This window comes from Eumetopias jubatus, unplaced genomic scaffold (genome assembly GCF_037043125.1).
Source record: "Eumetopias jubatus isolate StellerSeaLion01/CBP00866 unplaced genomic scaffold, mEumJub1_p1.0 scaffold_5, whole genome shotgun sequence".
NCBI classification, from domain to species: Eukaryota; Metazoa; Chordata; class Mammalia; order Carnivora; family Otariidae; genus Eumetopias; species Eumetopias jubatus.
The window spans coordinates 88,933,920-88,947,078 of NW_028274811.1; the positions used below are offsets into that span (position 1 = coordinate 88,933,920).

The 13,159-nt window shown below is 57.8% G+C and overlaps 2 protein-coding genes across 2 annotated transcripts in view; both read right to left on the reverse strand.

Annotated features, from left to right (window-relative positions):
• Positions 1-43: 43 nt before the first annotated feature.
• Positions 44-1,259, reverse strand: PRR7 (proline rich 7, synaptic). Its single transcript, XM_028102828.2, has 2 exons — positions 845-1,259; positions 44-643 (listed from the first exon to the last, which is right to left on the reverse strand). Exons 1-2 carry the CDS (start codon positions 1,254-1,256, stop codon positions 246-248), a joined length of 810 nt encoding a protein of 269 aa, XP_027958629.1. The 5' UTR covers positions 1,257-1,259; the 3' UTR covers positions 44-245.
• Positions 1,260-1,416: 157 nt separating this feature from the next.
• Positions 1,417-13,159, reverse strand: part of GRK6 (G protein-coupled receptor kinase 6) — a 28,071-nt gene continuing 16,328 nt past the window's right edge. The window contains exon 16 of the mRNA XM_028102825.1: positions 1,417-1,497. Within this exon, the coding sequence (XP_027958626.1) occupies positions 1,477-1,497 (21 nt within the window). The 3' untranslated portion in view covers positions 1,417-1,476. The remainder of the gene's footprint in view (positions 1,498-13,159) is intronic.

The window sequence follows — 13,159 nt, forward strand, 5'->3', positions numbered from 1 at the left end:
GCACACTCAGGTTCTGTCCCACCAAGGCCCAGGCACGCCTGGCTACCAGAACCTTGGGCGCAAGCAGTGGGTGTCCCCTCCGCTTGTACCAAACCAGATCACACACCTTTATTATCCTCAAAATGTAACAAACGGGGTAAGAAATCCCTCCCTCCCCACCCCCCCGCAGTCCAAGGGAAGCATTTAAAAAGCCCCGCAGTCAGGCCACGAGTCCGCGGGTGGGGCCCGGAACGCCGGGCGCCCCTCTATACGGCTGTAGTCCTCCCGAACAAGGGGATGGAGACCGGCAGACGCCAAGCTCCATGCTCCAGCGGCTCGCGGCTGCTGAGCTCCGAGTCGGTCCAGCTGGGGAAGACCCGGCGGCCACGGTCCGCTTGCAGACAGAGCGCCGGGCAGGGTGGCGCGGGCCGTGGAGCGCTGGGCAGGTGCAGCGCCGACGTGTAGCCCCGGTCCAGGAAGAGCGGCTTGTAGCTGGGCGGCGGCTGCTCCTGTTTCTCCGCGCTGTCGCGGCGGCTCAGAAAGGGTGTAACGATCTTGCGGTAGAGGCCGCGCGTGTCCGTGAGCACCTCACTGTAGGGCGGCGGCGGCTCGGCCATCAGCACCGCCTCTTCATAGCACGGTGGCTTGGACATGTCCGATTCCGCTGCAGAGTGGGAAGCGATCCGAAGGTTGAGGCCACCCGTCCCCGGCCTCCCGCGGAGGCCTTGGCCAGCCGTCAACCCCAGGCCCAGCCCGCTCCCTCCAAGGTTCTCGGGGAGGCTGTCCACTGGAAGCCTCGCTGGTCAGCAGTGACCCCGCCCACCCTCAGTGGCCCGCGTTGCCCCGGGCGGAAGTCGGGACTCACCTTGGCGCGGGTAGCTCCAAGGCCGCGGCGGCACGGCGAGGTGCGCCGGCGGCGGGTGCGGAAGCGCGTGGTGGTGTGCGTGCGAATGTGCGTGCGGCTGCGCCGGCCCGTGGTGCAGCAGCGGGTGAACGTGCACGTGCTGATGCCCGTGCGCCGGCGCCTCGAGACGGCCGCGCTGCGGTGGTGGCGGCGGCGCCAAGCCTGGGGGGCTCCCGGCCAGGCTGCCCTCGAGCTCCAGGGGTTCCAGCTCGAGGGCGCGCAGGTTCTGCTCACGTAGTCGCTCCTCCTGGCGCCGTTTGAGGCGGCGGCGCAGGAAGCTGCAGAAGCAGCAGAGTAGGACGATGAGGCCCCAGATGAGCCAGAAACCGGCGAAGCACGTGAGGAACGTGTAGGTGCCCTGGGACATAACCATGGCGGCGGCGGGGCGGCGGGTCCTCGGCTGCTTCACTGGACACTGGGCTCCTCTACGTGGCCCCGGACCCGCGCCACGCTCCCAGGCGCCGCCAGCGTCACTCGGGGACCCGCGGCCGGGGGCTGCCTGCGACGGGGCTCAAGTTGTGCGCGCGCCGGCGGGGGACAGCAGCAGCGGCGCCCGCTCCTTCCCATGGCGCCGGTGGGCGCGCGGGCCGGCCTCACCCGGGGCCGCGCGGGACCTGTAGGACAGACACAGGGCGCGGTGAAGGCGCGCTGCAGTCCCGGACGACTTCCCTGCCCGCGCCGGTGCCCTGCGCAGTTCCGGGAAAGCCGCCTCTGCGGGAACCCCCACACTCCCGGGGGGGGGCGATGACGTCACCGAGGAGGATGACGTCACACCTCGAGGTTTCCCCGGTAGGGTTTTCCCGGATCTGAGACCCGGCCGCCGCCGTTGCTGAGCCGAGGAGACTCCAGGCGGGCCAGCAGAGGGCGTGCGAAAGTCAGACAGCCTCAGTGCGCACGGGAGGTTCGCCACTCCAGAAGGTACCCCAGTTCGGAAAGGGTTTCAGAGGCCAGTGGATAGACCCCCCGGGGGCGCTGAAGAGGCGTCTCGGGGCGGTTGCTGCGCGGCCAGGAAAGGGTGGCCCACCTACAGCCCCACAAGCCGCCCACCGACGCCCAGCTTCAGCCCAGTGCATGCGTCTGGCAGCCCCTGGCGCTCTAGGCCTTGTACCCGCTCCTACCCCTGGCCACCCAAAGCATGGAACATCCAGGCCGGCGCTGCGGCCTCCTGGCTGTCGCCGCTCTCGTAGAGGGGGCTCAGGCGGGGTCGTTCCTGCTGTTACTGCGTGCCACTGGCCTGCCTTTGTCTGCACCACCGGGCGTGGGCCGTTCCCTCTTTTCCTTTCCTCTAGGCGCCTCCGCATGTCAGATCCCAGCTCCGTCTCCGTTTCCCCAGCCTCCTACCAATTCGCAGCCCCGCTTGGCCCTACCCTTCTAGCTCCTGTGCACGGTATCGCTTCCTCTCAATTCCTTTCCGTTTCTGCAGAGGGTGGGAAAAGTAGCTCATTTGCTACTGTATCACCTGGTCTCTCATCACTCCAGATGGGCACGTCTAGTTCTGCCTCCTCCCCTCCATAGCCAGGGTTTAGAGGGGAACCTTGCATCCTAAGAGGTATGTAGGAGGGAGCCCTGACTGCCGAGTGACGGGTGGCAGGCGACTGTTCACCACCCCCGCAGAACAGAAGTGTGCCCTTCTTGAACGCCTTCTAACTACCCAGGGCTTTCACATACAACCCTTTGGGATAACTATAATAGTTATTCCTATTTTACAGATGAGGGGGGGGGGAACAATTAGCTGTGTAAATGACAGATGGCAGTGCCTTAATTTGAACCCAAGCCTGGCCACAAAACCCTAACCAGGGGTGGGAGGGTGCTGCTGCTTGAACTACTCTGTGGGCCTCTTCCAAGAGCCCCATGGAACCCCCACCCCAGCCCACTTTCTCAGCACGTCCAACGCGCACACACATTTAGCTCTGGAGCCACAGTGGGCCTGAGCCCCAAGCAGGGGGCTCCACATCAAGCTGTCTCAGACTGTTCTGACAGCAAGCTGGGGGGAAGCCAGGCCAGAGGCCACCCCACACTTCTCCCCAGATGGCTCCTGTCTGATTCTGTGGCTGCCTTGTGCCATGTGCCACTTGGTCCCCGTGCCAGTCCCTTTCTCCTGGGCCTGTGTTCCAGAACAGACAATGGCAAGAACAATAGCTCCACCCGCCCCCTCCACAACCCTACCATGAGGCTGCCATGGCGACGCAGCCCAGATAAAAACACGATGCTGCCAGTCACTGGGAGTTAATTAAATCTGTTGTTCTCCTTTTCCTGAGCTCACAGGAATTTTCAGGAATGCTCTGAGGAAGCTGGCACTGACTAGGGGGCCCCTTGGCCTGCACAGCAGGAACAGCTTCAGATCAGAAAGGTACTTCTGGGGCTGGAGGTGATGGAGTTTAGCTGAATTAGAAATAGAAATACCTGCCAAGAACCGTCTACTGCATGTCCGGCCTTGTTCTAGGCCCTTTCCATTCAGAATCTCATGTGATACGTAACACCACCTGCTCAGCGGGGGCCCATTTGATAGATGAGGAGACAAGCTCAGACAGAGAAATGACCTGCCTCAGGTCACACAGCTAATAAGGGGAGGAGCTAGGATTTAGCCTGAGTCTGAATCCAGAGTCTGTCAAAATACCTTCCCTTATGTGGCCACTGGAATGTAGATGAAGAGCCCGGTGCATGTGAGCACCTGGTACGTGAGGACTTGGCAGACATAGAGACAGTGGGCCAACTGGCCAAGTTGTAGCCAAAACACTTTCCTGTTGCTTCCCAACAAGACCCTGGCACTTCTGGCCACCAGCCCTCAGCTCAAGAGTAGGAAAAGGCTATAGGGTAGAGAAACGGGATGGCAGCTCCAAGGTTAACAAGGAATAAAGGACAGGCTCTGGCGTGAGGGGCCCAGATCAGCTAACTGGGCATTAGGGTGCATGGCAGCAGGCCACACCCAAGACCCCCAAGGTGCCAATATGGCTCCTCAGCCAGGAGGCAGGAACCATTGCCATATTTTAGAGATTAGGCCGCTGCAGGTCCAAGAGGAAGGCTCTGATGTCACACTGGTGCCAATACCCAGTTTGAGTGGGCAGGGGTTTGATGCTAAACCCTCCATCTTGGGCTGCTACTTCACTCAGTGGTGCTCTATCAGGCCCAGAGAGCATGGATCCCGCCTGAGGCTTCCCTCCTGCCTTTGTCTAGCCCACAGGAGTTGCTCAGTACATCTCGTCTAATCCACAGTAGGTGCTCGATACATAAATGTCAAGAGAGTCATTCAGACCTTCCCAGATGCTCCTCCTGACAGGCCAGGCTTCTCTAAGCTTCCTCCATGCTTCTTTGCATGTTCCTGCCTGTCTGGGGAGCCCTTCAGTACAGACCCTGCCTGCAGCCATACACCTTCCCCATCCCCTACAGACTGTCCAGGCAAATGCTGCACCTGTCCAGTTCCAGCTGTGTGCTAGGGGTGGTGCCTCCACAGGGACTCCTCCTTAAGTCTGCCATCTTGTGATTTGTTTTGTTTCTTCATTCTCTTTTCTTACCTTCTTGCAGGTTATTTGAACATTTTTTAGGATTCCATCTTGATTTATTTGTAGAATTTGTGAGTGTATTGCTTTGTATGGTTTTCTTAGGCCATGCACTCACTGGGAGTATAGCAGGAGGACAAAAAACGAGACCCCAGGAGGTGAATATCTTAAGCCCTATGATGCCAGTTTCCTTGTCAGTAACCATGATGAAAACTGAGCTAGTTCATGCAAAGGATTTGGAGATGCCCAACAACATTAGTGCTGCGATGGTCGCTTCTGAGCTGGGGACACAGAGATGTGTGTGTCCTTAAGGCACTCTGCCTGAGGGCTGGACATCACAAATCATTCTCAGGCATCCTACAAACTAGGTTAGCATTCCTCACATTTGACAGATGAGAGCACTTGGCTCACAGGGTTTCAGTGGTCCCCCAAGGTCACACAGATTTCTTATTCTGGGGCCTGGCACACTGCTGGGGGCACCTACCACATTGCTCCTCTGCATGATGAACCCCAGCACTCCAGTCTTAGACGCCAAAGATCTGTTGGATCCTTTATCTCAGTAAAGGGCCCACCAATCACTCCATCCACTAAATCCTGTTTTTTTTTTTTTTTTTAAGATTTTATTTATTTATTTGACAGAGAGAGACATAGCGAGAGAGGGAACACAAGCAGGGGGAGCAGGAGAGGGAGAAGCAGGCTTCCCGCGGAGCGGGGAGCCCAACATGGGGCTTGATCCCAGGACCCTAGGATCACGACCTGAGCCGAAGGCAGACGCTTAACGACTGAGCCACCCAGGCGCCCCCCACTAAATCCTGTTCTTTTTACAGGGCGCCTGGGTGGCTCAGTCGGTTAGGCATCCAACTCTTGATTTTGGTTCAGGTCATGATCTTAGGGATCGAGCCCTGCGTCAGGCTCTGAGCTCAGTGTGGAGTCTGCTTGAGATTCCCTCTTTCCCTCTGCCCCTCCCCCTGCTCACGCTCTCTCTCCCTAAAATAAATAAAATCTTTAAGAAAAAAAAAAGTAGGGGCGCCTTGGTGGTTCAGACGATTAAGTGTTTGCCTTCGGCTCAGGTCGTGATCCCAGAGTCCTGGGATCAAGCCCCACATTGGGCTCCCTGCCTAATGGGGAGCCTGCTTCTCCCTCTCCCTCTGCCTGCCACTCCCCCGGCTTGTAGTCTCTCTCTCTCTCTGTCAAATAAATAAAATCTAAAAAAAAAAAAAAAAAGTAAATTCTGTTCTTTTTACCCTCAGTGCACTGTGCCTTCATCTGTCTACTTCCTTTGGTCCCCCTGCCACCGCCTTGGCCAAGCCACCATCATCTCTCACCTGGGCCCCTATTGCCATGCTTGCCACTGCTCTCCTTCCATGCTGTGCCCCTGCCCAGCCTACCCACTTTCCACATTGCCCATTTCCCCCAGGCCTTCTCCTGCCTGAACCCTCTGGCAGCTCCCCACCATTTCAGGAGGCAGTCCAGCTCTTTAAGACAGTCTAGATGGGTGCCTCTCAACCCTGAATGAGCAGCAGAGCCACAGGGAGGGCTCGTTAAAACAGAGTGCGGGGGCGCCTGGGTGGCTCAGTTGGTTAAGCAACTGCCTTCGGCTCAGGTATTGATCCTGGGGTCCCTGGATCGAGTCCCGCATCGGGCTCCCTGCTCAACAGGGAGTCTGCTTCGCCCTCTGACCCTCCCCCTCTCATGTGCTCTCTCTCAAATAAATAAAATCTTAAACAAACAAACAAACAAACAAACCAGAGTGCGGGGCTCTGCTCCCAGCGTTTGCTTCGGTAGGTCTGGGGTTGGACCCAAGAGTTTGCATTTTTAACAGATTCCCAGCAGATACTGATGTTGTGGTCTAGAGAGCACACTTTGAGAACTGACCTAGATCATGGCTTCTGGGATGAGTTCCTGCCGAGGCCTCTTCTGCCTCACCTCTCAGTGCCCTTCCCTCTGCAACCAGCCCGTGTTCCCATCCTAGCTGCTCAGAGTCCTGCTTTCTTCCCCCGAGGGTCCTGCAACACAGCCTCAAAGCTCTTGCTCCCACACTTACTACTCAGCTTCATGGCCTCACTGTCGCTTTGCTGGACAAGTCAGCTCCAGGCCGCCTCACTGCCCAGGCTTGGATGAGAAGCCCAGGGATAGGAGAGTGTACTCTAGTTGTTTGTGTGCAACTCCAGAGGTTGCATCTGTCTTGTCATCTGGCATGCAGCAGCTCCAAAACCACTTGTTGGGGTAACTGGAGCTGCCCACTTCCCTCTTTGGTCTTTTAGCCGTAGGACAGGGAACACCTCTAGAGCTAGGTCTGCATCACACTCACTCCTAGGAAATGTCAGCCATTCACCAAAAAGTCACTGAGAGAGAAGCCATCACCCAGTAGGGTGTTTACAAATGAGAGAAGCATCCATACATCCATGTGAATAAAAGGAAATGGAGGCATATGTCAGGGGCTCTGCAGTAGACAGAGGGAATCCCAGATAGCAGGGGCTCCGGGTCATAAGGTTCCCTGGATATAAGGCCAGAGCTGCTGGTCAAGTGAAGGGTCAGGGATGCAGACCAGGGGACAGCAGAGGGAGGGGAAATGTGGTGTACAGAGTGAGGATGGGGTGGCAAAAGTTACTGCTACCGTGTCCTCCATGCCCAGCGCATGCCAGGCCCATTGCTGGCCTCTTCACATTCAGTCTCTCAGTGACACCCAGGAAGTGGCTCCCCACTGTCCAGATAAGGAGCTGGGGCAGTTTAGGCCCACAGAGGCAGGTGGTTGTGACGCCCAGGTGACTGCAAAGCCCACTGTCCTGGCAGGAAGGGCATTTCAGGCAGGCCCTGGTAACAATTTTACACTCCTCCCACACCAAGACACATGAACTGAGGCCAGAGAGGGCCGCCGCCAGTCGGCCCAGGCATAGCGCTGACCAGAGCCTCATTTCCAGCTAGGCCAAGGTACTGGCCTGGCACACTTGCCTACAGGTAGCACCTCTGTGACCCCACCCTGGCACCGGGCCAGGAAACCGGAGCTTGGAAACTGCAAACAGACAACAGGGACTGAGGTCTCAAGAGAGCTTGTAGGCCGAGAGGCCCTGTGTGGCTCAGTGTCTACCGTATTCATATCTGTCCTTCCAAGGGAGTGGGCCACACCTCGCGGGCTGGGGGGAGATGAGGACGGCCTCTCCGAGAGGCAGCGTGGTGGAACACACAGAGCACTGAAGGGAGAGCCCAGGCTTTAAAATCCTGCTTCTGCCTTGGTCGGGCTGCGTGGCCCCATCCCAGCTGTTCCCATGCCCGCACTGAAGTTTCTTTGCTTGTGAGACAGGGATGATGCGATCGGCCTAGCACCACCAAGGGAGGAGCAAAACTGATGGAGTGAAAATACTTCAAGACTGGTGTACACAGCTGCACGTGACAAGCCAGTTGCCGGCACTGTGCAGCTCCAAGAGGCTCAAATATGGAAACCAGCCCATGGCGCTACATCTACACAAGCCTGGGAGTGGCCCAGCAAAAACTGCCATCACTTTACCACGGACCAGAGGTCATGGCCTTGTGACTCTCAGGCAGGACACAGCTCATGGGCATGTTTTGTTGGCCCACAATCAATTTTTTAAAATATTCTGACTAGTTGCCAAATTTAAAGCCCAGGAGATTTCACATAAAAGTCGGGATTCTTGGTTCATCTTAAAAATTATCTGGTCATTCCTAGTCCACATTCTCACGTAGTGACAGACTTTAGCTGAGTAGTTCCCTGGCCCACCTCACTCATTCTGTTGCTCCCTGGGCCCAAGAGGCATTTGGGTTTCCAGCCCCTGAGCTAGAGTGAGCACCCACAATAGCCAGCGCTACACAGACCCATTTTTGCTGAATTCGACCAAGCCAAGGCTGCAAGGGGGTCAGGCCACAGAGCCCCCAAACCAAAAACTAGGGGCTTGGGGGCTTCCCAGGTAACTGAGGTAGCCCTCACTGCTCAGGTTCACCCAGAGAGAAAATGGAGGAAGGGAGCCCGTCCAGCAGCATCACAGTCCCATAGAGCATCTGAGTGAGCAAGAATCTAGCTGATTTTGCTGGAAGAAGGAAAGGTGTACCAAGGCTTGAAAGACCTGAGGAATTGCCTCACTGGAAGACTATGAAAGAAAGTTTAGAATGCTCCTCTAGAAGGCCCTCCAGTTCTCTTCTGCCTGGGTCACAAGAGATGGTGTGTGGCAGGCAGAGCAGCTGTGCCTGCTGAGAAACCGTCACTGGAAACCTAGCTCCACCACTTACTGATTGTGTGACCTTGGGGAAATCACTTTACCTCCCTGAGCCTTGGCAGTCTTCATCTCTAAAATGGGGATAATAAACTTACCTTGTACAACCGTTGGAAGGCTTAGGGGATAATGGATGCAGAACACTCAACACAGGTCTCGTACAGAACAGGGACAGAATGAAGGGAACCTGTGAATAATTCCAAAGGCACTCCTGCCTGCAGGAGGGGGACTCAAGACTGACTCCGGGCACCACCCAGCTAAGGGCATCTTACGCCAAGGCCTCAAATGCCTAGGGTGATGGTCATCCCTGGTGCCCAGGACACTCTCCTGGATGGGAGAGGGAACCCAAGGGTGGTTGTGGTCACTGGGATGTTGAGTCCAAGGTCTGTGATTGGAGGCTGGCGTCTGCTGAGTCAGGTCTGGGACAGCTGGCAGCAGGACCATTTCTCTCCCCAGCACCCTGCCGCTGCCGCCTGGGGGAGGTTGGGAGAGGAGCCAGAGGTCATTTCCTCTGACTCAGCAGCCGCTCTCCTCCCAGAGGAACTCCCCTGGAGGACAGAGCATCTCCATGTGGCACTGGCCTGCCTGCCAGCCAACCTGCATGCCACCCAGCACAGTCTGGGCTTTGTGCTCAGACAAGAAAGGGACACTTGTGATCCAGACAATGGGCCAGGGCGCTCCCATTTGGCCTGAGCTTCAGCTTCCCTGGCTCAGCAATGTCCTTTCCTCTGCTGCTGCCCACTCTGCTCCCACCACTCCCCGGAGAATGGTGGCTTGGAACGCGGAGCAGAAACCCACAACAGGCCCTAGCCGCGGTTTGGCACATGCCCTGGCCATGAGGAGGAGGGATGTGAGCTTCTTTCTTCTCCCCTGGTAAGGAACATCGCCTCTGTGGCACCCAACTCGGGTCAGGCCATTTCCCTGGCGAGAGGTGGGGGGGGGGGGGTCGGAGCGCAGACGCCGTACCCAGCCTCCAAGCCTCCTCCTCCCGCGGCAGGCCCAAGGGCTGGGCCGCCCCCACGTTTGCAGCCACCCCAGGAGCCCTGCTGCGACGACTGCAGCCACGTGGGAGCCAGCTCGTGCCCACGGGGCCGCTCACCCCCTCCACCCCCATCTTCGACGAGCTGTGGAGGCAGGCACACCCAGACTGGCGAAGTTACCCCCACCGCTCGAGGGGGAGTCCCCGCACCCTCTCTCCCCCTGCGCCCCTAGGCTGCTCGGAGTGGGGGAGGGGTGGGAGGGGGCGTCGCCGCCCCGCAGCCGCGTTGCCGGGGAGCGCAACCCCGTTGCTGTGGCAACCGTTTCCAAGCGAACCGGTGGCGGCTCGCGCCCGGCTTTGGCTCCCTCGCTCACTGGCGCCCTCCCTCTCTCCCTGCCTCCCTCCCTCCCTCCGGAGTGGGCTGGGGGAAGGGCTGGCCAGGGCGGGGGGGTCCGGGGCGGCGACCCGGGGCCAGAGCGCGGAGCTGCCCGCGGGGAGGGGCTCAGCCCAGGATCATCTTCCTCCCGCGCTCCGGGCCCGCCCGTTCCGCCGCCGCCGCGGTACTCACGGGCCCAGGCATCCTCCTCGAGCTCGTCCTCCTGGCTCGGGGCGAGTGGCGTGGGCCCCACGGACAGAGCCCCCTGCCTGGGGGAGGCGGCGGCGGCACCGGGGAGCTGACTGTGGCAGCGAAGGCGGCTGCGAGCGCAGGGCTGGAGCCGGGGGGCGCGCGCACGGGCGCGTACACGGCGCGTACCAGCCCGGCGTGCGCGCGCGCGCGGCAGCCGGCAGAGGGCCCCCACCCCCAGCCACTCGCCGCCGAGAAGGCTGTCCTGGGAGCCGAAGGCTGAGGACCTGGCACCCACCTGCCGCGCGGAGACTCGCAGGCGGGGCGCCGGGCTCACCCTGCACAGGCGATGCACGCGCCACGCCGCACAGCTCCTGGCAACAGGCTGTCCGCAACCGGGCGCACGAAGGCAGACGGGGTGTACACAATCGGCCGAGCACACAGGATGCTCAAGCCAAGCAGCTGAGGTCAAGGGCCCTGACACACACATAACATAGTTCAACCTGGAAAACACACACACACACACACACACACACACGTCCACGCCCCGGCCACAACCTGGGGGGCACTGCACACATGCGGTGGGCAAGGGTCGGAGCAGGCAAGCACCCCAGTGTTATTACAACTCACCAATACATGGCCCCCTCCCAACTCACGGCCCCTCTCAGTGCGTCCCCAGTGAGCATACAGCACCATATGTCTACTAAGAAATGGCACAGGAAGAACTCAGTGCTGGACCCATAGCCCCGGTCTTCATGGACCCTGCTCATCCCCAGGGAATAGAGGTGAGGCCTAGTAAGGGCCCCACTGTCTAGGGCGTCTGAACCTGGCTGTTCATCAGTATCTCTTAATTGGGTTCTCTGTTTCCAGTCCAAATTCTCTATCACACGGTGATCTTCCAAAAACACCCTCCACCACCGTATCAGCTGGGACATTTTGATTTGCAAGTGACAGAACCCCAAAATAGGCTTGAGCCCAAAGGTGTTTGACTCATGTAACAAGGAAGTCCAGATGTAGATTTTATCTGATTACAATTGGTTCCAGGTGTCGCAACAATGGTATCAGATATGGTATATTCTCCCCACTCTGCCTTCTTCTGTTTGCATCATTTTTGAAAATTCCCAGGTGGTGGCAAGGATGACCCCCACGGCTCTAGGCTTATATCCTGCCACCCAACCCCAGAACTTCAATTCTTTCCCAATAGTTCTAGCAAGTCCCCCAAAAGACTCTTTTTGGACTCATTTTGGCTTAGCGTCCATTGGTGAACCAATCCAGTTTCATGCCTGGGGAGGGGATGTATGTTCAGCCACCCAGTATCCATTTCCTTTTGTTTGGGTACAAGCACCCTATTTCATCAGGGGGATTCACTGCATGCCATGGGTGCCATCATGCTGGGCCTTTGAACCCAAGTGCCCTGCTCCCCCAGTGCACCCATGGGCAGATTTCCAGCTGGGCCTTTTGGGCTCCTTGGGTTTGCAGTCAGGCTTAATGATGCAGACACAGATATGGCTGTCACATTTTGCTCCTGGGGATCATACCCTGATGAGAATGGGGTCTGTGACTAAGACCCTGGAGGTACCCCAGTCCTGGTTCTTCCTATCACGTTCCCCCATATCCTTTGAACACTCTTAGTTGGAGGACAGTTCTGTCACTTGCAACCAAAGATCTGTAACCCCATCAAAATCACATGGACTGAGACAGAAGGTTCCCCAAAGTAAACATGGGGTGCTTTTTGTACATACTAGGCAGACATCCTAATACAACCAGCTGAAATCCTTTAGGGATGCCCCTGCCTTCTAGATGAGGCCGCGCATCCTTAACATGGCTTTCAAAGCCCTGCATGGTGCTCACGGGCTTTGGCTCCAGTCACTTCCTTCACCCACCCATCACCACCCCCTCCCACCCCAAGCCATCCTATGCCACTTAGAGGCCCCGGATCATCCATCTGGCTCCTCCACCCAGGTACGTCTGGTTCTGTATCCTGGAGGGCACTGATTCTGAGACTTTTGTGGCCAAGAGGTCTCCCTGCTTGGTGTTGAACCTCAGTCCCACCAGCTCTAGAATCATCTCTGCCACAGTACCAATCACACTGGGTCTTAACTGTTCCCATTTCTGTCTCCCTACCAGACTGAGCTCCAAACTGGTGGGGTCCTTGTCTCCATCTGGGTCCCCAGCTCCCACCACAGAGCTGGACTCACTGTGCTAAGAGTTTTAAAGGGAGCTGAACTGTAGCCAACAAGTTCCCTGGGTGCCTACCTAGCCCAAGGGGGAAGCTTGGTGGGACCTGCAGACAGAATGCTCCAGGGACCTACTGGTCCAATTGGTACCCATTCACCCTTGTACACCTGCTCAGGGCTGGGCTTCAGCCAACTGATACCTAACTGCTCTCCCACCAAAACAGAAGGGCAAATGCACCTCAGGCCCCAACATCACCCATCATGGCTAGATTCCAGCTTCATCTTCAGCTGGCTTCCTTGGCACCATGCAACAGCCACTCACCAGCTGGAAGACCTTTCCCTCAAGTTACTGGAAGCAGCAGCACACGCTCCACATAACTATCAAGAGCTGGGCCACCACCAGAGAGGCCCCTTCTACTAAGTTAGTGCTTAGAACCTCTGGATGCCCTTGAGATAGCTGTCAGCCTGGCACCCAGCACCCACTCCCCTAATCAGCAAGAGTCCTGTCAGTGACAAAGGGGCAAAAGGAGGTGACCAGCTGCTTTCCTGGATTCTCATAGCTGCCCTGTGAGGTGATGGGTATCACACCCATCTTTCTAGACAAGGGAAGGGCCTATGCAAAGCCAGCGTGAAAAGTGGCCTGGCTGAGATTCAAACCCCGAACTGTCCAATTGCAAAGCTCACGAGGCCCGTGGCACTGGTGCCTGGCCCAGAGGCAAGGAACAAACCCTTACTGTGGTTACAGAGCATCCCTGGAGGGCTGGGGGCACTGGGAGACTATGGTGCGGCAACAGGTTTATGAAGTCTGGGACAGACTTGTCAACAGATTATC

Excerpts from the sequence above, each read along its gene's own strand:
- PRR7 (XM_028102828.2), bottom strand. The coding sequence starts at position 1,256 with ATGGTTATGTCCCAGGGCACCTACACGTTCCTCACGTGCTTCGCCGGT. Across the intron at positions 644-844 it reads TTGGAGCTACCCGCGCCAAG|CGGAATCGGACATGTCCAAG; the intron begins GTGAGTCCCGAC and ends CCCACTCTGCAG.